At 61.3% G+C, this 23,634-nt stretch overlaps 5 protein-coding genes and 2 non-coding genes across 7 annotated transcripts; 4 read left to right on the top strand and 3 right to left on the bottom strand.

The window, feature by feature from the left end:
• Positions 1–1,148: 1,148 nt before the first annotated feature.
• VTJ83DRAFT_2560 (uncharacterized protein) lies at positions 1,149–3,495 on the top strand (the record flags this gene model as incomplete). The annotated part of the gene is made up of 7 exons (XM_071008844.1): positions 1,149–1,378; positions 1,427–1,508; positions 1,577–1,723; positions 1,789–2,182; positions 2,256–2,665; positions 2,728–2,862; positions 2,935–3,495. 7 exons carry the CDS (start codon positions 1,149–1,151, stop codon positions 3,493–3,495), a joined length of 1,959 nt encoding a protein of 652 aa, XP_070869100.1.
• Positions 3,496–4,568: 1,073 nt separating this feature from the next.
• Positions 4,569–4,662, top strand: VTJ83DRAFT_t45. The gene has a single exon. It is a non-coding gene; the product is annotated as a tRNA-Ala (tRNA).
• A 118-nt stretch (positions 4,663–4,780) lies between these two features.
• Positions 4,781–4,871, top strand: VTJ83DRAFT_t46. Its single transcript has one exon. It is a non-coding gene; the product is annotated as a tRNA-Ala (tRNA).
• Positions 4,872–10,433: 5,562 nt separating this feature from the next.
• VTJ83DRAFT_2559 (uncharacterized protein) lies at positions 10,434–11,942 on the top strand (the record flags this gene model as incomplete). The annotated part of the gene is made up of 2 exons (XM_071008842.1): positions 10,434–11,735; positions 11,811–11,942. 2 exons carry the CDS (start codon positions 10,434–10,436, stop codon positions 11,940–11,942), a joined length of 1,434 nt encoding a protein of 477 aa, XP_070869099.1.
• Positions 11,943–13,591: 1,649 nt separating this feature from the next.
• Positions 13,592–14,977, bottom strand: VTJ83DRAFT_2558 (uncharacterized protein; the record flags this gene model as incomplete). Its single annotated transcript, XM_071008841.1, has 3 exons — positions 13,592–13,964; positions 14,043–14,506; positions 14,711–14,977. 3 exons carry the CDS (start codon positions 14,975–14,977, stop codon positions 13,592–13,594), a joined length of 1,104 nt encoding a protein of 367 aa, XP_070869098.1.
• A 719-nt stretch (positions 14,978–15,696) lies between these two features.
• Positions 15,697–17,235, bottom strand: VTJ83DRAFT_2557 (uncharacterized protein; the record flags this gene model as incomplete). The annotated part of the gene is made up of 2 exons (XM_071008840.1): positions 15,697–16,971; positions 17,035–17,235. 2 exons carry the CDS (start codon positions 17,233–17,235, stop codon positions 15,697–15,699), a joined length of 1,476 nt encoding a protein of 491 aa, XP_070869097.1.
• A 2,464-nt stretch (positions 17,236–19,699) lies between these two features.
• VTJ83DRAFT_2556 (uncharacterized protein) lies at positions 19,700–22,918 on the bottom strand (the record flags this gene model as incomplete). The annotated part of the gene is made up of 2 exons (XM_071008839.1): positions 19,700–19,784; positions 19,899–22,918. The coding sequence occupies 2 exons, from the start codon at positions 22,916–22,918 to the stop codon at positions 19,700–19,702; spliced, it is 3,105 nt and encodes a 1,034-aa protein (XP_070869096.1).
• Between the last annotated feature and the right edge of the window lie 716 nt (positions 22,919–23,634).

The raw sequence follows: 23,634 nt of genomic DNA, 5'->3' as shown, positions 1-23,634 counted from the left end.
GAAATAGCGTCCTTTTCCGTGTCTGCTGGCTGCAGCGATGGTTGTTGGCCCCTGGTGATTTTTGGGCTCGAGACCAGCGGTGGGCTACTGACCAGGGGAACGAAGGCGGCTGCGCTGGCGGCGTCGGGTAGGCGTCAAATTAAACCAGAGACGGGAGCCGCTGTAGCTGTTGTAGCTGTCGCTGTTGCCGGCCGATGGTTGACGGGGTCCTCGGTACGAAGAGGCGGCCGATGTGGAACCGAGGAGGGTGTATGAGAAGAGATGCATACAGTCTGGGCAGCATCCCATGTGGATGGAGAGAGAGAGAGCCCACGCATTCCCAGCGATGCATGCGGCGCCACGGGATCCATGCGGCCCGGTCTTGGCGGGCCCGAGCCCGGTTCCCCTGGTAGCGGGGTCGGGTCAGCCTTAGGGCAGGTCCCGCGGTGGGGTTCATGGGGGAAGGCGGGGGGTAGGTAGGTACCTAGGTAGGTAGGTAGGTAGGTACAACAGGTAACTATGAGGTTGCAGCTGCCCTACGGGGCAGTGCGGCAACTTTCCGACTCCGTGGCTGCTAAATGGAGGCGCATGTCGACTTTGCTTCGTCATGGATGCGTCATGATTTAGGCCTGCCACGGAAGAAGCCCGGTCCTTGGTTTCTTTATTTTTCTCTTCTTTTATCAGGTCCTTTACCTTAGGTAGGTAGGAAGGGTTGGCGAGAGTTGGGCAACCTGCAAGTCGGTCGACCACCTTGCCATCCCCCTCCCCCCGCCCCAGCAGCTTTTACAGCACCCCCCTCTCTGCCAGCAGCAACAGCCGTGCGTTCAGGCGTCGGAGGGCTGGAGAGTCGTGTCGGCTCTTCTGCCGACCGCCAGCCATCGTCGTCGCACCAAAATCAACCGCACCACACACCACACCCAAGCGCCTCTTAGGGTTTGGAGTGGTCGAAATACGAGAAACGGAGCTCTTGCCCGGGACACCCAGGGACGAGGTACAGGCAACCTGGGCCGGCTTTCGTCTGCCCCGTCCGAACTAAAAACGACGGCACCTCCTTGTTCCTTGGCTGCTCCAGCACCCTTCCACCAGTCGCCTTTTCACCTCTGTCTTTTCTCCACCAAGCCGAGCCGTTAGGTGCAACTGACGGAGCAGCCGCGCTCTGCCGTTAGGCCATGGCCGATCAGAACCAGCACGAGACTCGAACAGAGTCCCGGCCCGCAGCGCTGAACTTGTCCGCCCGCGTCAGAGGTTTCGACCAAGACGGCCTGCTGCCCCCAGAGATCCACACAGCCATCCCTCCCGGCCTGAAGTCCCCCGGCATCTGTGTCGAGTTCCATGGCGATGCCGGCCTTGCGCCCGCCCCCTCGAGGCCGAGGCCGCCGCCCCTCCCCTTGCATCCCCAGTAGGTCGGTGGCTCCCCGTCGGGGGATCTCATGCTGATGCGTCTCAGATCCGCCCCTCCAGACGTCCCCAGCTTCCCCAGCCCTATGAGGCATCATCGCAGGACCCCGTCCGTCCATCGCGAGATCAAGGTACGCGTGACGACGACGTGCCACCTCTCGGCTGCTGCCCTGGCGGACACCTTCTTACAGGATCGCAGGAGACGCTAGATGCTCGTTCGGCCCAGAATGACGACGAGGATGGTCGCACCCTGATCCAGATCAACCAGTACACCATCGGGGAGGAGATAGGCCGTGGCTCGTACGGCTCCGTCCACCTGGCCACCGACCAGTACGGCACAGAATACGTGCGCCATCCACGTCCAGGCTGACCGACGCACGAGCACGCTTGCTAACTTTTTTTATCATCCAGGCTGTGAAGGCCTTCTCCAAAACGAGGCTACGGAAGCAAGCTCAATCCAGCATCCTCCGCCGCGGACCTGGGAACCTGGCCCGTCCGTCGCGTGCCGAGTTTGGCGCCCCTGACGCGCCCGTCGTGGGATACACCGATCAACGCGCCAACGAGGCCAAGGACGCCCTCTACTTTATCCGCAAGGAGGTCGCCATCATGAAGAAGCTCAACCACCCCAACCTGGTCGGGCTGATTGAGGTTCTCGACGACCCGGAGGATGACACGTTGTACATGGTCATGGAGATGTGCAAAAAGGGTGTCGTCATGAAGGTCGGTCTCGGCCAGACGGCCGAGCCTTACCCCGAAGAGCAGTGTCGCGTCTGGTTCCGTGACCTCATCCTGGGCATCGAGTACCGTACGTTGCCCTGTTGAGCCCTTCTTCTACCAGGACGACCAAGGCTGATATCAGTTCGTGGCGAACTCTGTAGTGCACTCGCAGGGCATCCTCCACCGCGACATCAAGCCTGATAACCTCCTGCTGACCGACGATGACGTGCTCAAGATCGTCGACTTTGGCGTGTCCGAGATGTTTGAGAGGTCGGGTGAGATGCGCACCTCCAAAACGGCGGGATCTCCCGCCTTTCTTCCCCCCGAGCTGTGCGTCGTGGGGCACGGCGACGTCTCAGGCAAGGCTGCCGACATCTGGTCCATGGGCGTCTCCCTGTACTGTCTCCGCTATGGCAGGGTACCGTTCGAAGGGAACATACTAGAGGTGTACGATGCCATCAAGACCCAGGACCTGAAGCTGCCGGACGACGAGAACCCGGACTTTGTCGACCTGATGAGCAAGATCATGGAGAAGGATCCCAACAAGAGGATTGCAATGGAAGATCTTCGGGTAAGCCCCTCGGCGCGTAGCGTTTGCCGAAACAAACATATACTTACTTCGGCCATCTTCAGGAGCACCCATGGGTCACCAGAGGGGGGACGGACCCTTTACTGAGCGCCGAAGAGAACTGCACCGATCTCGTCGAGCCGAACCCGCTCGAGGTGAACCACGCTTTCACGCGGAAGATGACCAACCTGATCTGTGTGGTAAGTTGCCCATGAGACAAATCAAATCGCCATCCCCCACCACCACACCACCGCCATGCTGACATATCCCAGATGAAAGCCATCTCCAAGTTCAAGAGTCTCCTTGGTCGTCGCGGCGCCAGTGCCCGCGCGGCCGAGGAAGCCGCCCGATCCAGCACCTCACCGCCACCGGAACCCGACGACGCCGCTGCCGCCGCCTCTGCTGCTGCCAATGCAGAATCCACAGCCGAGTGCGCTGCCCGCGTTGTTCTCGAGCGCCAGAAATTCCTCGCCAGTCGCAACCAGGCAGCCCTGGCCCAGCTCCTGTCGGCCGCCGGTTCGCCCGCTTCCGACCTTGCCATCCCCCTACCTCCGCCATCCCCCCGCCCAGCCGTCCTTCTAGGCATCGGCACAGGCGGCATCGATGACTTCTCCACCGCTCCAGACGAGCTACCCCCCGCCAATGTCGTCTCGGACTCGCCGACCGCCGTGGATTTCAACGTCTATTCCATGGCGTATGAGGCTGAGCTGGAGCGGATCAAGAGGACGTCGAGCCGCCGGGCTGTCGGTCGCGGCGACCGTGGCGGCCGTAGCGAGAACGGCGGGAGCGGCGGAGAAGAGGTGAGGGGGCGGGGCGAGGCAACGGATACTTAGGAGACGAGGCTCAGGGAGGCTAGCGACGAGATCGAGGGACCGTGAGCTTCGCCAGCAGGAGTCATTGTGCGCCGCTGTTGGTGGTTGTTTGCTTGGCGGTAGGTCTTGGAACAAGGAACAAGCGGGTTGCGTGTTGGGTATCAAGGTTCCGGGTATGTCATCTGCGACGTGAGAGACATCGGGTGGGAGGGGGAAACCCATGGGCGGGAGACGGGGTCGAATCTTGAAGGACGAGTTAGCTCTTCCATGCTCGTTTTCGGGCCAGCATGAGTTCAATCATGACGTGTTGAATGGACATTGATGGGGCAATGCAGAGTCGGGGCTTCTGTTGTGAGCTGAGCGCAACAGCAACAGCGACACCCCCGACTGGAGGAATCTTGCAGCGGTCCAAACCATGCTTCATGGTCCCCCCAGGAAAGCCCTGGTTTTAAGTACCCAACGGTCAGGACTCAGCCCCTCTTTCTGCCGATCTCGACAGCTCCGGCCTAAACTACTATAAGCCGAGAGGTGGATTGCATTTGCACTGCCACAATCTCTGTGGTATTCGGTGTCTTGGTTCCTCGGCCGAGCCGGCATTCTCCGTTCTTCCACTCCATGGCCCTTTGCTGCGATTGGTAGTTTTGAGAACTTTGGATAAGGCACAACCAGGTCGCGCGTAGGATTCCATTGCCTACTGTGTACACAGTAGAGCTCGAGGGGAGAACTTGTCCATACCTTGGCTGGCAGCACGTCCCTCGGGTTGGCTGACCAGCGTAGATGCACTGCTCAAGGTCACCTAAGGGGTACCTATCCGTCGCTGTCTCTGGGTTGCAGGCGTTGGACGGCCTCTCGAAAAACCACCGTGACAAGCACGGCCAGGCATGCTTCAGAGAATGCCTACTCCATGACGTCAAAAAGGGGCCTCGGGAAGGCCCGACTATGCGTTATTATAAAGGCACGATGCCCGGGCGCCGGGCAGACTGAGTCGCCCAACGTTTGTGTCGTGGGCATCGCACGCCTCGGCAGCAACGGCGCGGAGGCGTCGCGGACCTTTATCAAGGCCCGCCGTGCCATACCCCTCCCAACAATTGGTTGGGTGCATGGTCTAGTGGTATGATTTTCGCTTCGCATCCTGGACTCAAGGTGCGCCTTTGTGAAAGGTCCCCGGTTCGATCCCGGGTGCATCCACAGTTGTTTTTCTCGCCTTTTTCGTCGAGGTTCCTTTTTTTTTTTTTTGCCTCCCAACGTAGGGCTCCTGAGAATGGGGTTGATATGATGGAAGCTGGAGGCTGGGTCCAACAACCAAGGGTGCATGGTCTAGTGGTATGATTTTCGCTTCGCATTGATCACAAAATGCGCCTTGTGAAAGGTCCCCGGTTCGATCCCGGGTGCATCCAACCCTGATGCCAAAGAGCCGGATTGCATCTGGCTCTGTAATTTTTTTCCCGAGACAACACGTCTTACGAGAGACGCTTTCAGTTTCGGCACCGCTGCGTTGTTGTCTGACAAGCAGAGAATGGCGTGGCCGAGATGTTCTGGAACCAACCTTTTTTTTCTTTTTTTTTTTTTGATTCATTTCTGCGTGTCGCATCATTGCTTGGCTCGGTTCTCTCTTTGAAGACTTGAGTCATCAAAATACAGACGAATGCAGCGCTGCACGAGCAAAGATTTGGCTTGGCGATTTCCAGGAGCCCTTCTCGAGTCATCATCATCACCTGGGCAAGAAAAAGCTTTGTCTCGGCAAAGCTACGTTGGCCACCCGCAAGGCCAAAGAAACCGGGACCGTCACGCCGAGCAAACACCGAGGCGTCGTTTGCCTGGCCGTGTCTTTTTGTCGTGCCGTCGGGTGCTCTCCCAACGTATCAGTTGACCCACGTGGAATTGGGAATTGGGAAAGGGGGGGGGGGGGGGGGGTTCGCCGCGGTGACGTCGACACGATGTCTCTGTTCTGAACACCGGCCCCTGGCGAACAGCATGTCGTCCTTGGGGCCGGCCCAGACATCCTCCCATATCTCCGCGAACCTTTGGGCGCCCACCGTGTTTCACAACGTTACGCAGCCCAGCAGAAGCAAGAATAAAACGGCCGGGGCCCCGGGTCTGTGCCGGCGGCACGCAAACATGGATGGGGCAGGTACGAATACTACTGTGTATACACAGGGGGGCAGGGGGGGAACACGGCCAACTTGCGGTGTTGATACATGCATAGCTACATACACAGTACTGTTATACAGGGCGGCCGGCCGGGCTGGCCAACCGCTCAGCGCGCGGACGCTGGTGGGGGGTTCCGGCAGTGATGAGGTTGACTGAGACAACGTCATCGGTGTGAAACCCCTCGGATTCGGTAAGACAAAAGCAGATGATTATCCAACGGGCAGGGGAGCCGGGGGGGGGGGGGGGGAAGGTTATCTCTTGCTGCCGATCTTTCTCTTTGCCGACCTGCTTCGGCGTCGTACAAGAACAAAAAAGAAGGAGGGCATGTACTGTGTATGTACGCAGTATGGTATGGCCAGCCAGTCAGTAAGGGGGGGGGGGGGGGGGGTGGGAGCGGTCGGTCGGGGGAGCGGTTGGCCACCTTAGCTGATGGCATGGCAGGGCCAATGGGGCATCCGTCAGCACGTGCAGCCGCTGACAGATGGGCCTATCGCCGTGGGATGCGGAGGTAGGTGGTGTACAAAGTAGGAGATAATGAGATGGGATGGGAATCAAAGCAAGGCGGACGCCGGAGGAAGAGGGTACAGATTGGTCAACTAGGCAGGCCCCTTCTGTTGACGGAGCTGAGATGGGGGGAAAAATCCCTCATAGACGTTCAACGCAAATGTCGATCACGATAACATGAGGCGGCGGCATTGCCCCGTGTGGTGCACAACGTTGGGATTCTTGAGCCTTGTGTGTATAGTATGTGTGTTGTCGGCTTGGAGCGGCCGCCGCAGCGAGGGTGGCGGGAGAGGTGGGCAAAGGGGGGCGGTTCCCATCTCGGGCATGACGCGCGCCCAGGTGGCAGCGGAGCGAAGGGAGGGAAGGAAGGAAGGAGGTTGGAACGCTGAGGATGCTGTGGTACGTTGTGCGCATGCGATGCACTATGCAAGCCACGGGCGGGAGGCTCGTTGTCCGTCCGGCCATTGGGATTGGGGGAGACAATCAACCAAATGACGAAGTGTCGTCGTCGGATATGAGCCAGGATCTCGAGGGAGCGGGAGAGGTTTGGCTGCCCGCTGGATTCGGCGGTCAGCTTGTGGAACCTGCGTTCTTTTGCAGATAAGCTTTTTTTTTTTTTTTTTTTTTTTTTTTTTTTTTTTAGATTTCCAGGTCCTGGGCCGGGCCATTCTTGTCGACTCCCCGTGTTTTGGCCCTTGGCCTGGGCATAACGGCCGGCCGAGAGCCTCGATCAGGTTGAGGTGCTGGACAAGAAAGTGGGACGCATTGGACACATGCAAAGTAAACACACACAGGCTTTCACCTGCTTGGTCAGCACCGATGAGAGCCTGTTTGCCAGACGCCGGAGGTACTGCGTAGTTGACGTTAGGTTGGTTCCAGTGACGTGGGGCGTGGGGCTGTCGAGGGTGGAGCGCAGGTGCATGTGGCTCGTGCGCGACTGCTGCCGTCTCATTGTGCGCTCCCCCCCCCCCCCGCTCTCACCGCTCTCCAATGATGTCAATTGCTCCTTTGCGGAAGCGGACGGAGCTCGCCTCGGGGGGGTTCTCCGTCCGAGGTTCGGCATGCGACCCGCAGCAAAACGAACAGCCGGGAGGCCGCCAACGCCGCCCGCGCCGGCAAGGGACCTCACCAAGGACTGGAGGACAACGGGCCTTGGTGGGGAACACGACCCTACGGCCAATCGGTGCCGATGAGGTTTTGGGTGGGACGCAAGCCCGGCGATGGCCCCGCGATGGGCAACAAGACGGGCAGCACGCAGGAAGCCAGCCCGCCAAGAAAGGGACTACACAAAAGGGCTAGACGGAATCCGCAGTAAAGCTGTGACGCCGGTGGGATGCGGTGGCATCGAGCGGGCATCCATGGGGGAATTGCAAATTGGACGATGGAGGTTGGGCCCTTGGGGGCCCTTTTGGGGGCCCTTTTTTCCAGGGGGATGTGGGTTGGAGGAGGCAAAACGCACATGGGAAACCCCCTCCCCCCCCTTCGAAACGCAGCAAAACGCCATGTGCCGCCTCAGAAACCTTTCGAGATGGGGCGGCCCGGAGGCGATCCCGGGGACCTATAGTACGTACTGCGCATACCCTCGCGTCCACTGCGGCAGCTCTCTAAGTAATAGTGCAGTTACTCAGTAGGCGCCGGGGGCGTTTAAAAAAAACAAAAACCGGCCGGGCAGACGGGTCCATTTGTCCGTCGTCTCGCCAGGTCAGCCGTTGCTTGGTCGGGATGTGCAACACGCACAACCACAGCATGGGAAATACCATGTTGTGTTTGGCATGTACACAGCAAGGTAGTTAGTGCGCTTGTGTACATGTGGTGTAAGGTACATGCAGCGGTCCAGTGAGTGCCCGGTTGCCGTGTCGGGAAGTGGGATCCGGCAGCCTGTGGAACTTGGGTACTACCGACCACCTGAGGGTTGGAAATTCCAGCCTGCGGTACGGACGAGCGGTCGTTGTCCTTGTAAGATAGGCATGTTTTTGCCCTGCCGTTCGTTAGGTACCCACTGCGCTCCGAGGATGGATGGCCCGATGGAGAGTCCCTGCAGCAGCAGCAACAACAACAACAACAACAGCAGCAGCGCCCTGCGGGGTCAGAGCATGCTTACCTACCTAGGTACCTTGGTGCACAGGCGACAAAGGTTGGATCTCGAGATGTTCATGACATGCGACGCAGCCAAAAAGATTTGTTGGTACTACTACATGGTCAGAAGGCCGTTGTGGACACTGTCGGGGCTTGACCCGACGTGAGGTGTGAAGCTCCGGGGGGTTGTTCTCATCTCATTACGTACCGAATACATAACGCAAAGTGTAGATGACACAAAGACCCAAAGACCCCAAAAGACCCATCAAGGCGTGGGTGTGGTTCCCGGCGTCCATCCATTCATTTTGTTCGGAATAGAGACAAAGCCAAGGGCTCCACCAGCTTCTTTTTTTTCTTGGCCGTCGAGTTGGACGGTGGGACGTTGAGGCGCTGAGCCCCGCGGTGATGCCGCCACCCTCGCTGACGGTTTGGGGAATGCATCGGGTCACGCCTTGGGTCATCCGCCATCGTCGACTGACCTGGCCTTTCGAGAAGCCTCGCTCATGGTCGGGGTGACCATGCGCTGCGATTTGCTGCGCGCGATCCAGCCTCTCCAAGACCCTGGTCCGGCATCTTGCTCGCTCTCAGACAGGTGTTGACAGACAGGTGTTGGGATTTTGCAGGTTCGGGGGGAGCCCAGGGCTGGGCTGGAGGCCATGTGCCGCCGGGCCAGCGGGCGGGCTGAGAACCGCCAGCGAGGGCTCAGCAACCCACATGCACTCACACGTCGGACCTGAACCCTGGGCCCTGGCCTGGCCTGGTCGGTGCCAGCAGCCCTTTGGCTCAGGGACGGCAATCCTGGAAAACGCAGGCCAAAACAACGCACCGTTTGCTCGTTTCGGGATGGGTCAGGCAGGGGACAGGCTGCGCTGGAAAGGGGAAAGGGCTGTCTTTGCCGCTGCCTTCACGCGCCCACAGGGAAACCTCTGGTCGGGGTCTCCATCTGGTTCGACCTTGTTGGTGCTCCACCGCCCGCGTGCGCGTACTGGGGACGGGAGCCAATCTTGAGTCTTTCGTCATGCTCCGTCTCAGGGCGAATCGGGTCCACGAGGTACACAGTACAGGCTGCTCCATGGCATTTGCCATCGACGAGGGCTCGAGAAGGCCCGGAGATTGCCGCTTCGTTGCCATCCCCCCCCTCCCCCATGCGTCCGTCCGTATGTGTGTACTCAGTGCTGCGTACTGCGTACTGCGTGCTGCGTAACCGCTTCGTACACACCTCAGCAGTGCCCTCACCCCTTTACCCGTCAGGTACCTGGGCGCTGCTGCGCAAGTGGCTCGACCTCCCCAAAACGGGGGAACTGGACTGAAACGAACTGGCCAGCCCAGGGCAGCCCAGCCCATGCACCGGGTTCTCTGAGCATCACCACTGACCACCTACCTCACCGGTGGCGCCGTCCAAAACAGCAAACCACCTCAACCTGAGCTTCTTGGGTTTGATCCAGAACGTGCTAGACCCTCCTCACCTGACCCCCGTCCGTCTTGGTCATCCATCACCCTGCGTCTTTGGGACGGAACCTGTGCGTCTGAACGCTGCTCGATGGGTCTTGCCCGTGACGCTCGCCAAACGTCCCGTCGCCCAGAAGAGGCGTCTTCCTTCATTCTCCATTTCAGGCCCGTCTCCACCGCCCGGGGCCGATGCGCGGGCGTCTTTTCTCGGCGTTGAAGCTCCACCCACGCCCTCCCGGGTCAGGTCGATTCACTCCCAGCGCCCCACTTGGCCCATCCGCAGTTCAACGCCCTTCTTTTTTTCCCTTTGAAATCCTAAAAGCCCATCGAGCAATTTTTTTCTTTTTTCTTTTTCCCTTGCCCTCTCACGACAACAAAACCACGAACTCGGTGACGTTCCAGCGACACCATTTCCTGACGGTTGTTGAGGCTTCCGGCGACTGCCTCCGGGCGCTGCCCACTCTCCTCCGGTTTACTTAGACGTCTCTCGCCTCCGCCAAGCACGCCTCCCCCCCCCGTCGCTGTCGCTTGTTGCGGCGCGGCAACGCTGGCTGGCGTATTAGACGACGGCTCACTCGCGTCGCTCGCATCACAGCTTCATCGCATCGCATCTATATCGTCATCTCTTCGCATCCCGTCTCATCGCACGCCGCCCATCTGGCGCAGCACCTTGGACGCCTGCGCAGCACCATCCAGGGCGCCCTCCAACCCCGGGAGATTCTCACCCCACCTCCTCCGCCTTTTCTCGCCATCTCGTCGTCGTCGTCGTTGTCGTCGCCATGCCCTCCTCATCAAAGAGCTCGGCGGGCTCCGCCTCGCCGCACGTGTCGCCGCGGTCATCGCAGGCGCCCTCTCTCAAATCAATAGAGGCTCCCTCCAAGTCGCCAAAGCTCAACGGCATGAACGGCCACGCCGAGCCGATGCTCAAGCTTGCCGACAAGAGCTCCGTGAAGGATCGCCTGGCCCGCATCTTCTTGCCCAGGGACGCCAAGTCTCCAAACCCCGAGAATGGTAACCACGGTCAGACTCCGGCCGGCACCCCGAAGGCGGCGACACCCGCACCCGCCAAGACCCCGGCTCCCAAGGAGCTTCAGCGCTTCGTGATCAACCCCGACCTCCCCGGCGGCCACGAGCACCACCTCAAGTCCAGCCGCCGCCAAGAAAAGCTCTCGGATCTCTTCAAGAGCCTGCTCGGCCGGAAACCCGAGCAGGTCGCCGACGACCTGTCGCTGGTTTCCAGCTGGGTCGACAACCTGCGCCGGGAAAAGGACGGGGCCGCCGCGGCCGCGGCCGTCACCCCGCCTTCCTCCGACAAGAAGCCGGGGGCCCAGCCCGCGACCCTGGTGGAGAAGTACGGCAAATGCCAAGAGGTGGTGGGCCGGGGCGCCTTCGGCATCGTCCGGATATCCCACAAGAAGCTGGAAAACGGCGCCGGCGAGAAGCTTTACGCCGTCAAGGAGTTCCGCCGCCGCCCTGAGGAGACGGAGAAAAAGTACAGCAAGCGCCTGACGGCCGAGTTCTGCATCTCGTCGTCCCTCCGCCACCCCAACGTCATCCACACCCTCGACCTGATGCAGGATGCCAAGGGCGACTACTGCGAGGTGATGGAGTTCTGCGCCGGCGGCGACCTCTACTCCCTGGTCCTCTCGGCCGGCAAGCTCGAGGTGCACGAGGCCGACTGCTTCTTCAAGCAGATGATGCGCGGCGTCGAGTACATGCACGAGATGGGCGTCGCCCACCGCGACCTCAAGCCCGAGAACCTCCTCCTCACCACCCACGGCGCCCTCAAGATCACCGATTTCGGCAACGGCGAGTGCTTCCGCATGGCCTGGGAGAACGACGCCCACATGGTCTCGGGCCTCTGCGGCTCGGCCCCTTACATCGCCCCGGAGGAGTACACCTCGAAGGAGTTCGACGCCCGGGCCGTCGACGTCTGGGCCTGCGGCGTCATCTACATGGCCATGCGCACCGGCCGCCACCTCTGGCGCGTCGCCCGCAAGGAGGAGGACGAGTTTTACGCGCGCTACCTTGACGGCCGCCAGGACGAGGAGGGGTATCCCCCGATCGAGGCGCTGCACAGGGTAAGTCTTTTTTTCCTTTTCGCGAGCTCTCTCGCTGGGCGATTGCCGTGGGTGCTAACTCGTTCGTTTGTCCAGGCTCGCTGCAGAAACGTCATCTACTCGATCCTGGATCCCAACCCGGCCCGCAGAATCACAGCCTCCCAAGTTCTCAAGTCGGAGTGGGGCCGCGAAATACAAGTCTGCAAGGCCGGCGAGGAGGGTCTCTGACATGCGCTCCGCCCAGGCGGGAACGCAGGGGTTGGCCAAACGGCGCTACGAGAAGCCCCTTTGGAAACAACCTCTTCCTGCTTGGGCGGCCCTCGTTCAGGAGATGCTCGCAGAGGACAGGCGGTCGCACGGGTGGCTAGACCCCCCCAGCGCCTCTGACTTGCTTTGCCGCCATGCGCCATGGTACATGATGGGACGCCGTTATGAGTATTTTTTTTTCTTCTTGTTTTCTCTGGAGGGGGAGCCTGTTTGAACCTCCCCCACCTCATATGATGTCCCCACGAACGAACGCGATATCACTCGGTTCGGGTTTGGGTTTGGGTTTCAGCAACGGCGTTGGAGGGTCCGCATATCTCGGGATTACCTTGCTGGCTTTTTGTTTGGGTTCTCTGTTGTCATTCGTTATACGTTTTTATCCCTAGCAAGTCCTGGATGGCGCCCTGGGTGTTCGGACCTGGTGGCGTTGTTTTTTTCCCGTTGTGTTTACTGCTGTTTCTTAATACACAGATGACTTTGTCCTCTTCTTCACCACTTTCTCCGTCTTCTATGCTCCATCCTTCCTAGGTTTGGCCAAGAATAGGAAGAGGGGGAGGGGGGTATCTTACGAACGCTTGTCTTCCCGCAACCCATGCTTGAAGGGGCGGTGAGGAGGGATGGGTTTCGGGACCCGATGGAGCACCATTTGAGGTTTGTTTTTCTTTTTTTTATGAGCATGATACATCACAAGCACACAAGCACACAAGCACATCAGCACGCATAGCAAGGTTGGGCATTCGCATCGGTAGGCGATATGATTGGCATTCAGTTATTCAGTTCTGCGTTGGGCGAGATGGAGTAGGAGCCGGCGGCAGTTCCTCGGATGCTTTTTTTTCCCTTTTTTTCTTCTTTTCCTACGCTTGTCCTTCGAGGCGAGTCTACTGTGTAAGACTTTGGCCATGGGGTTCTTGGCTGTTCGTTACTGACAGCCGGGGTGGTGGATCAGTGTTTGGAACGAACAGGCCGGCATGTTTTTATGCTGTGCGGTAACTACCTAGCTAAGTACTTCTATCGACCTACCTTGGCCAGCCACGGTTACAGCCATGGCATCGTCAAACTAGGGCTACCCCTACAACAACGAGACAACCCTTTTGTCACAGAACTCATCAGAGCTTGGAAATCTCACCTGGCGAAGGGACAGTCATTTGAGTGACGAAATAAGACATTCATGGATCATACCATGGGTCTTCATTCTGATCGACTTCCCGGTCCTAGGCCCATCGTGTCGCTACTGCATCTCTCTTCCGTACAACCGTGCGCTCATCAGCCGACACCCGTCCATGGCCAGGCGATCCCGAGCATGCCGTGATGTCCCCCGATCCGCCTCAGATGTCCCGTCTCGTTAAGTGCAGCTCCCAACAGGCTCCATCTTCCCAGCTTTTCCCCAGTTGTTCCTCGGACGGGTCCCGCATGCATCCCCGAATATTTCGGGCTCATGAGGCCAACCTTACAAACCCTCTCCGTCGTGTCCATAACATGACCCTATCTCCCTCCTTGCTCCGAGCAATGTATGCTCACCAACCGCACCCACACACACGCTGGACCCGTTTTCCACCTCTCTTACCGCTCTCCTCGTTTCCCTAGCACCCTCCCCTTTCCCTAGGCTTTTTTTTTCACGTCGTCAAGCCATCCTCCAACATCCTCAGCATCACCTTGCAAACCGCCCCCGGCCGGTTTCCCAGGTACCCCTGGGCCCAGTCGTAGCCGACCGCGCAGGCGATGGCCTTGCCGTCGCTCCGGAAGCTCGCCGCCGTGATGGGGCCTTCCGCCTTGGGGTAGGCGCGCACGCGGCAGCGCGCCGACACGTTCCACAGGCTGTAGGTGCCGTCCGACCCGGCCGTGGCCAGGAGGTTGCTGCCGGCGGGGCAAAAGGCCACGTCGTTGACGGCGTAGACGTTGACGCGCGCGCCGTTCTTGCTGCTGCTGTTGTTGTTGTTGTGGATGGGGTCGGGCTCGCGGTGGCATTTGAAGGAGAGGTGGGCGAAGCTGCAGGGACGAGGGCGATGTTTTGTTGGCGCGACGGAAAGCAGAGCCGAGGAGGATGCGGCGTGGGCGAGCACGTACCTTGTGGTGCGGTCATCGCATGCCTGCACGGCGGCGCGCCCGCCGATGCAGCCGGCCGCCCAGCGGGAGCCGTCCCGGGCGAGGGACAGGCTGGTGATCTGGTGCTCCCAGGGCGGCTCGATCGCGCGGGAGACCCGGAAGGCCCCGCGCCGGCCGAGGTCGATGAGCTGCAGCTCGTTGTTGGCGGTGGCGGCGGCGAGGAACTTGGCGCTGGCGTCCATGGCCCAGACGCGCTCGGGAAGCTCGATGGTGGCGACGGGCCGCGGCTGGCGCGGGTCCCAGCAGCGGATGGTCTTGTCCCACGACCCCGAGGCGACGAGGGGCGAGCTGGCGAAGGGAGCCTCGATGAAGCGGACCGAGCGCACCGGCTTGGAGTGCGAGGCCAGCTCGATGCGTTGGCCCGAGGCCATGTCGAGGAGGTGGACCTTGTTGTCGGCCGCGGCGGCCGCGGCGAGGGTTCCGTCCTGGAGAGAGCGGGAGTATCAGCGAAACAGGCGCCCGGCGAGGAGGGGGGAACGGCCCGGCTGTCGCGCTTCTCGCCGGGAGCAAAGCACGGCTCGCGGGTCAGGTTGGATCCATCGAGGTGAGAGAACGCGGGAGGGAGAAAAGAGGCTCGGCGACCTGTCGACCGGGAGCTGTCGGTCAGGAACCATGTCTCACGTATATACCTTGCCAAAGTCGCAGTCGAGGACCGGACAGCCGATGTGGATGGCCGTGACGGGCTTGATGTCGTCCGTCTTGGTGGCGTTTCTGGCATCGTAAATGTAGACGCTGCCATCCCACGACGAGGCCGCCAGGTGGTGATCCACGGGCGACCAACGCAGCGCCGAGACGGTGTCTTGAGGGCCTTTGGGGAAGTCAATCTCCTTGCCTCCGTCCTGCGCGGGGGGTGGGGAGCTGGGCACTCTGCGCTTGTTGAGCATCGTGACTGGCATTGTCTGGAAGTTTGTTGGAGTTGGCAGCGTGAAAAGGAATGGGTTGCTGGTGGTGTTGTTGAGCCACCCGAGGAAAAAGGAAGGCGATGTGGTGTTGTTGTTTATTGTTGGGTGTAAGTGGTTTACGCCAACCCACCATCACCATCACCACCACCATCACCACAATAACAACAATAACAGCACGCTCGCGTGAGCAACACTCAAACCACACGTTCCAACCAACCTTGGATTTCATCACTGGGCGCCTGCGCGAGGCAGAACTGCAGCTTGGACTCATGGAGAGAGAGCCGGAGAGTCAGAGGAGGGGGTCTGTGCTGGCATTCTTTGTTGGTTGAGCCTCCATGTTGGGATTCCACAAGCATCGTGGCCCGTACACGCTGCAACTTCATCGATATCTTGTGGATGGACATGTCATCTTGAACGACCCATTCATGATCACCATTCGAGGGCATGGTTTCACGTCCACAGATCCCCTACGAGTTTTCCATTCTTGAATCTCGTTGCTGATATCCTTCCGGTCTCTAAACGAACGCTTTTCTCTTCTGGCTCTCCATTCTATATTACAAAGAAGAAGCCCAGTTCGCTATGCACGACCCCAACCCCCAACCATGGCCCTTTATCCAAGTAATTAATGCAACGCTGATCCAAGGCCGAGGGCCGATTTTTACCCCCGGAAAAAAGAAAACAGGCAAAGAAGAGACTACGGTTCCCATCTTTCTTTACACCCAGCTCCCCATCACGGCCGTCACACCAACCGCGGCGGCGGCGGCGGCCGCCGCCTTCCACATCACCCCCGTCCCCGAAGCCGCCGACATGGGCCCGCTCGGGATGCCCCCCGAGCTCTTCCCTCCCCGCAGCCCCTCTGTCGGGCGGACCGCGTTCTGCACCCTCGACGCGCCGGGCACCGAGCCCATGCCGACCCCGATCTCCTTGACCGAGCTCGCCGCGGCGGCGACGGCGGCGCCCGAGGCGGCCGCGAGGAACCGGGTCGGCGCGAGCGAGATCTCGTGGTTCTCGAGGTCGAAGACGACGTAGGCCGAGCGCAGGAACGTGTCGCCGAGGACGTAGGTGCCGCCGGCGGCGGCGGCCACGCCGAACAGGCAGGCCGGGGTGCCGTCGGCGTAGGCGGGCTGGCGGCCCGAGGCGAGGGTCACGTCGAGGACCAGCTCGCCGAGGCCCACGGGGATGGCCGGCTCCGAGAAGGTGAAGGTGAGGTTGTCGGCGCCCTGCGCCAGCGTGCAGGGCACGTACGCCGCGTTGGCGTCGGCGTCGTAGGTGGCGTTGACGGCGTCGAACAGCTCGCCGGCCAGGCGGTCGGGGAGGTAGGTCAGGGTCGAGCCCGAGTCGAGCAGGACCGCGATGGCGAGGTCCTCGCCCCGGCCCAGGGTGAGGCCGCCCAGCTGGAGCTTGGTCAGCGTCACCATGAACTCGCGGTAGCTGCCCGTCGCCGTCTCGACGGGGACGGAGCGCAGCGGCGGCTCGTAGCGGGCCGCGTCGACGCCGCCGAACAGGATGCTGCCCGTCGTGGCCGACAGGTCGTTGAGCCACATGCTGTAGGCGCTCGAGCGGATGACGCCGTCGGCGACGAGCTGCTCGGGCAGGTTGCGGTAGGGCGGCAGGCCGTGGCGGGTGACCTGGACCTCGTTGGAGGGGTAGCCGATGCCCAGGATGCCCTGCGGGTTGGTGCTGGCGTAGCCGACGCCAAGCTGCAGCCGCGGGACGGCCTGGCTCCCGAACGTGAGCGTGTCGGAGACGTAGTCGCCCGAGGCGCTCGAGCCGTCGACGTAGGTGATGTTGAACTTGCTGTTGACGTACTGGTAGGTGGTCGAGGCGTTGGGCGTGTAGGTGCCGGCGGCGGCGCAGGGGTTTCTCGCCGACGTGCAGTAGGTCGACGACGGCGTGTTGACCCAGAGGTCGCTGCTGCCCGTGTCGATGTGAAGCCTCACCGCCTCGGGGGGCGTGCCGACGGTGGCGTTAATGAAGTAGAGCGTTTCCTGGCGGCGGCGCGTTTAGCAACGTCTTGGACATCGAGGGGCCGACCAGCCAAAAGCACGCACGGCATTGTCGAGGCCAACGCTGAAGGGGTCTCGCTTCATCCTGCGCTTGTCGCGGTGGATGGGATCTCGCGGAGCCTGCCGCTCGATCTGAAGAGCCACGACCCTGAGGCCATCGGATTCCCGGGGGGGGATCGACACGCAATGGGTCGTCGGCGTGACCATGATGGCCACGGCGGCCAGGTGCCAGGCGGGTGCTTTCATGATCACAACGCTTTTCGGTTCCGGGGAGGGAGCTTGGCTCGATGATCTGGTGACGTCTCTCTCTGCTGGGCGATGGTGGGTGGTGGATAGACGGGCGCGAAGCGAAGGGGGCACGGTTTGACGGATGAAACAAGAAGACAAGCAGGGCCAAGGTCACGGTGTCATCCCATGTCTATTTGACCCAGCCTTGCGAATCTGACGTGTGCCAAAATCAGCTCTCCGACGTGGACGAGCACATATCGTGGCGTCATGACGGTCTGTGTGTGAGCCTCAGCTTGGACGTTTGCGCGGCCGGCTCGAGCGCGACCACCACGTCAAATCCTCAAAGGGGGGGAGGGCAATGGTTGACGGCGACGGGTCCAAGCGGGCGACCCGATCACCCCCAAAGGCGTAGCCAAGAGAGATGGAGCGGACTTTGGTGGACGTGAGGAAACCAAAGAAGAGCTACATTTCGGAGACGAGCATGGCTCGGCGAGATGGTTCGTTCAGAGGGACGAAAAGGAAAACATCGGACCTCTTAGTCGTGTGTAAGCCCCATCTGACCTCACCGAGCAGGGATGCGGGACGATCTCCCCTCCTTTCCCATCCCCGGCATCCGAGAGCCCCGGGACGCTGGATCGGGGCTCTGGAGACCCAATGACCCCCCCCCGGCAGCGGCCCATGGGGGAGAACGCGAAGGGGTGATTTCACCCTGTCGCTGGCCGTACGGGGCAAACCCGGATGCTGGCGGTTTGAGGCCGAGAGCCAAGGGGACCCACCAAGGGACCGACGTCATGCTCGCTTGGCGCCGAGACCGAGGCCGGATCCGGCCCCACGGAAATGCCAAGCCCCGGAAAAGCTCGGGCTCCGGCTCCGAGGTGGAGAAGACGCATCAACATGCATCTGAATCCGGGATCCGAGTCCTGAGCGAAGGGCCGGTCTGAGCAACATCATGATCTCAATCCCCTGTACACCTTGCAAACCATGTCACGTCCAAGCTCTTGCTGTCGCTCTGACCTGCCGTACCAATGACTGAGATGGATGATCCAGAAGGCGGGGGTGCTGACGCGTGGCTTGGAGGCTGTGCGGCCCGGCCCCCCCCCCCCCGTCCGTGGGTGCTCTGCTTGCCGATGGGCCTGAAAAAGGGGGTCTGCCCGGGGCCGTTTCCGTCCATCTCGGTTTGGGGCAGCAAGTGTGACATTGACAAAGTGCTGCGTGTCTAGCGCTTTGTAGCCGTGATATCGAGATGGGATTTGCCGAACGCCATCACGCAAGGGAGGCATCCTCGGGGTCAGCACAGTTACCCCAACCATGACATCATGAAGCCGTTTCAATGGCTGTGAGGTGGTTGCCGGGCCGAAGCTTGCGCGTCGCTGGCCGGTGTGCCTAGTCAACCGCCAATCTCAACTCGAGATGCCGCGTAGGGTCTGGGGTCCCTTTCATGACAAGAGGCCGAATGTAGGTGTGACCAGGCACGTCGGGCCTCAAGGACGTTTTGTTTTCTCGGTGGAATTCTCTTTCGGGGCTCTCAGACATTCACACCACCACCCTTTTCGTGCATGCATGGCGAGAACTTACGAGCATAGGTCGCTAGGTATTCTAGATGGGAGGTCTCCCGAAACCTAACCTCGCCGATGACGGCTGGCCATGGTCCCTGGTAGCCCCGCGCTCTCGGCGCCTCGAACCCAGCCTCGGCATGTACACACAACCACCCACCGCGCCTATCCCGGTTTCACAGAATCCAACCTCATGATCCCTACAGACCCCGACTTCGTCAACCTCGACCGGTGGTGCGTGTGCTGCCCTCTACCTCCAACCCCTCGTCTTTCCTCCGCTGACAAGCACCGCTCCGCCGACAAGCCCCGCCTACGCCGTACGTAGCCGGCCCCCGTTCAAAATGTGTTGGCTCGTCCTGCGCCAGCTGCCTTTGACGCCACCTTTCCTCATTCCTCCCCGCCGACGTGCTCGCCCGCTTGCTGTCTGTCTGTCTGACTGACTGGCTCTCTCTCCAACAACCTCGTTGAGAAGGTCCCCCCTGCATACGGCGTTTCTTCAGCTGGGCGCCGGCCTGGCCGTTGGGCTGCGTGGGTTGGCGGCCGGGTTCTCCATTCTCCATCGACCCGCTCGACCCTCGGCGTTACGCCATGTCCCTACCGAGACCCTGGGAGCAGGTAGGTAAGGTACGGTAGGGTGAAGAGGTGAAGTGGGCAGGCCGGTAGGAAGGAGGCAAAGAGAAACGGCAATAGGGTGGATGCGTGAGGAGAGGAGCGTCAGCTGGACGCAGCAGAATTCGTCCGCATTGACCGGCATAGCAGGCATGGTGGGCATGGTAGGCATGGCAGGCGGTGTATCGCCCTTGGAAGTGTAGCCACCGATCGAGCATAACTGCGTAGTAGATTTATCGGGTATCAGCTCATCTCCGTCATGGGCCCCAGCCCTACCCTACCCTACCCTACCCTACCCAACAAGGACGGGCCTGTGTCCTTCACAGAGCCCACTCCTCCAGATCCTCCCCGGGCCTAATAAACGGCTCGTTGATCCTCCGAATCGCGTAGTCGCTGCAGAGAATGCTAAACCACGATGCTCGTTAGCGTTCCCTTTCCATGGACGACTGGTGGGAAACCCACCCCCCCCCCCCCCCCAAAAAAAAAAAAAAAAAAAAAAAAAAAAAAAAAAAAACTTACCAAGCCGACGCAACCAACCCGTCCAGCTCGGCCACCATCTTCTCCCTCTTCTCCCCGCTCACCAGCCCCTTGCTGATGTTCACCTGGCACTCCCGGATCCTCCTCGCCTTGGCGGCGCCGCACTGCTCCAGCACCCTCCTCCCCAGGCAATCCGAGTGGAAGGCGTGCTGGCAGGGAAAGACAAAGAACTGCCGGCTCAGCAGCGGCAGGCCGCAGTCGGCGCACTTCTCCCCCGGCTCGACGATGGCGTAGCGGCGATCCAGCGCGGCCACGTCGACCTTGATGTTGGCGGCGGTGCGGCTGGCCTCGTCCATCTCGCGGCGCAGCGCGTCGATGCTGCGGCTGTAGTCCTCGAGCGCGGCGCAGATGTCGTCCTTGAAGTCGTCGATGACGACAAAGTCCGGGAAGAAGGGGATCAGGTCCTCGATCTTGAGGAGGTCGCAGCGCTTGAGGAAGTCGATGGCGGTTTTGATGCCGCCCGTCGAAGGGGGTCCGGCGGAGCCGTTGGGAACGGAGCCGTTGGCAGCGGAGCCGTTGACGACGACGACGCCGTCGCCCGCCGACTGCTGCGAGATGACGCGCTTCGCGACGGCCAGCCACAGCTTCTTGCGCAGGGCCGGGTTCGACATGGGCCGGTCGGCGATGATGGAGGCGAGCTCCACCTCGCCGTGGGCGAGGGCCAGGTCGACCGCCTGAAGGTACTGGCCCATGCCCGTGTAGATGCGCGCGCACGACAGCACGCGGCGGTGCTGGATGCACAAGCGCAGCGCGAAATCCTGGTCGTACCGAGGCTCGTCGCCCTGGGCCTCCAGGTAGGCCAGCAAGGCCGACTCGTCGCGCGAGGGGTGCGACGCGTACATGGACACGAGCGTGTTGTGCACGGCCGCGTCCGCCGAGCCGAGCTGGTTGACGACGTGCTGCAGGTACCGCACGGCCTGGTTCTGGGCCAGCGGGCCCTTGTGGTGGCGGTCGTACTCGAGCATGGCGGGTATGAGGCTGCGCGGGTCGAGGCGGGCGCCCTGGCGCATCAGCACATCGACGAGCTCGGTCGGGGCGTGCGTCATGAGCACGCTGCTGTACCGGTAAAAGACGTCCGGGTCCGTCTGCCGCTGGAGCACCTTGAGGGCCTCGGACCAGCGCTCCCGCTGCACCCAGTACGAGAGCACGTAGTTGTGGTCGCCGACGGCGTTGGCGAAGAAGAGGAGCTCCTCCTCGCGGCCGTGGCTGCTGACGACGTCGTAGACCGTCTTGCGGTCAAGGTCCGCCTTGTGGCGCGCCACAAACTCGTGGAACTCGGCGCGCACCGCCTCGAGCTGCTCTCGCGTGCGGGCCGGGTCCGGGGCGTCGGACAGCTCGGCGCCCGTGGCGATGGTGTCGTCGAGCGAGTTGAGCTTGGCCATGAACACCTCGACCAGCCACGTGGCGATCATGACGCGCTGCATGACCGAGGTCTTCTTGTAGGTGCCCAGCTTCGTCAGGAGGTACTTGCGCAGGGCGTCAGGCCGGTCGCTGTCGATAAAGGTCAGGGCCACCTCCTCAAAGGGCTTGCTGCTCTTGCCGTAGACGGCGGCGGCCTCTTCGTGCTGGCCCTTGGCGACGAGATGGTCGCCGGTGGCGATGGCGACGGCGTCGCGCTGGGCCGGGGTGCGCGCGTGCTGCAGGGCGGCGTCGAACTGCTGCATCTGGAGCATGATGCGCCAGATGTCCCGGTCCTCGTCGCGCGGCACAATCTCGAAGATCTCGGTCGGCGTGAACAGCCAGAAGGTGCTCTTTTGGAGGTCGACACAGAGCCCGACGGGCCTTTGGCCCGGGCTCAGAATGGTCTGGTCGTAGACGATGGCCCCGGTGAGACGGTTGGCCACGACGACGCGCGGCCCAACCAGGCTGATGACATGCCACTGCGTAAGCGCGATCTGATCGATAAACTCGGTGGTTACGTGCGTCCTGCCGGCGCCGGCCCCCTCTCCGCCGGCCAGCTGCGCCCTCGGCAGCATCCTGGCCTCGGAGAACACCTTGGAGCCGAGCTCGGCGAGGCTGCCGTCCACGAGAAGCTTCCCGTGGAACACGCCATGCGACGACAGCCACGCAAAGGTCCTCTCGGGCACGGCGTCGTCCCCCGGGAACCGCGGCGCATCCTCCGGGTCGGGAGAGACCACCAGCATGGAGGCCGCCGCCGCCGACGCCCGGCTCAGGGCGTGCACCACGGGCTGTTCGCCTTCAAACAGCCTCGAGTAGATGGACGCGCTCCCGTCATGGCCCCGCCCGACCTTTCCGGCGAAGTGAAGCAGCCTGGTCTGGGTTGCAACGACGACCCGCCGGGTATCGTATTGCTGCTGTTGCTGTTGTTGGTGTTGCTGCTGCTGCTGCTGCTGGTGTTGCAGCGGCTGCTGATGCAGCTTGCCCCCTCCGGCCGCCGCCCCCGCGGCACCGGAGCCCGCGGGGAGACAGTCGACCCACAGGCCCGTGACGGGTCCGTCGGGAAGCTTGTGCAGCAGCTTGACGTACTTGTCCTCCTTGCGGTAGAACTCGTTGGCGGTTTCGATAAAGGCCTCGTAGATGTTGCCGTCGGCAGCGCCGAGCAGTATCTCGCGGGTGGACGAGGTGGGCAGGGCGGGGCTCCAGGCGACGGACTCGATGGTGACGCCGCGGAGGCGGGCCAAGGGGCGCGGCTGGCGCGACTGCGAATGCAGGTAGTAGTTCTCGCCGAGCGAGGTGCAGATCAAGAGATGCGACGCGGTCGGGTCGAGAAACATGCGGCGTATGACGCCCACCTCGCTGGGCTTCTTGGGAAGCTCAATGTCGTCAATGTCTTCGGGCTTGTTGAGGTCGATGCGGAGAATGAGGTTGTTGGAGAGGGCGATGACGAGAACGTTGTTGGCGGCTTGACCGGCGACGAAGTCGGCAGCCACGGCAAAGGCGAGCTGGACGTTTTGGACGTCGAAGATGGGCAGGGCTGGGTCGGTGAGATCGGCCACGGCGTCAGCAGCCGCGAAGCCGCTGAATGACGCATCGAGGGCCATGTTGGGAGTCGTCGCCGTCAGGCCGTGATCATGGCGGAGCGGGGCGGTGTTGGGCGATGCGCATCGGCAAGGATGTTCTTGGGAAGGGTGGTTGGATGCGGGTTCTGATGCGTCGGGTTGGATTCGCACACGAGTCTTGGGCGGGAGGGTGTTTTAAAAATGCGGCCTTGCAGCGGTTTTTATTTTTCCTTTCTTTTCAATCGGGACCCGGTGGCGCCGTTGTCGTGTTGTTTTGGTGGTGGTTGGTGGTTGGTGGTTAGTGGTTGGTGGTTGGTGGTGGTGGTGGTGGTGGTGGTTGTTGGATGCAAGAGCTCGGAGCTCGGTGGCTCTCCGGGCGGGAAGGTCGTGGCTCGGTGTTTGGGGGGTTCCAATGCATGGATGGGGGGGGGGGGGGGTTACAGCATAGGTACACTCCTGCACAACAGTGGGTCTCTCTCCCGGGACGCTGGACAACCGCCGGGTCCGACCACGGTAACATACAGTACTGTACCACCTACACTACAGCGGCATACAAGTAGTTATACAGCCCACTGCACCTATCCCTAATTCCCCTGAAGCCGAATCACCAAGTGTACGGTCGGAGGTATGGACAATCCGGTAGCTACCTAAGAGAACCCAACCCAAGTTGACGCCGCTGCGCTTGCAAATGCAAATCGTGTACTATCATTACCCAAAGCCAACCGGCTAGCCAGTCATGCAATTCTAAGGCAAGTTAT

The sequence above is a fragment of the Remersonia thermophila genome, chromosome 2 (genome assembly GCF_042764415.1).
Source record: "Remersonia thermophila strain ATCC 22073 chromosome 2, whole genome shotgun sequence".
NCBI lineage: Eukaryota > Fungi > Ascomycota > Sordariomycetes > Sordariales > Chaetomiaceae > Remersonia > Remersonia thermophila.
The sequence above is the reverse complement of the archived record's forward strand: the minus strand, read 5'-3'. Positions and strand labels throughout refer to the sequence as shown.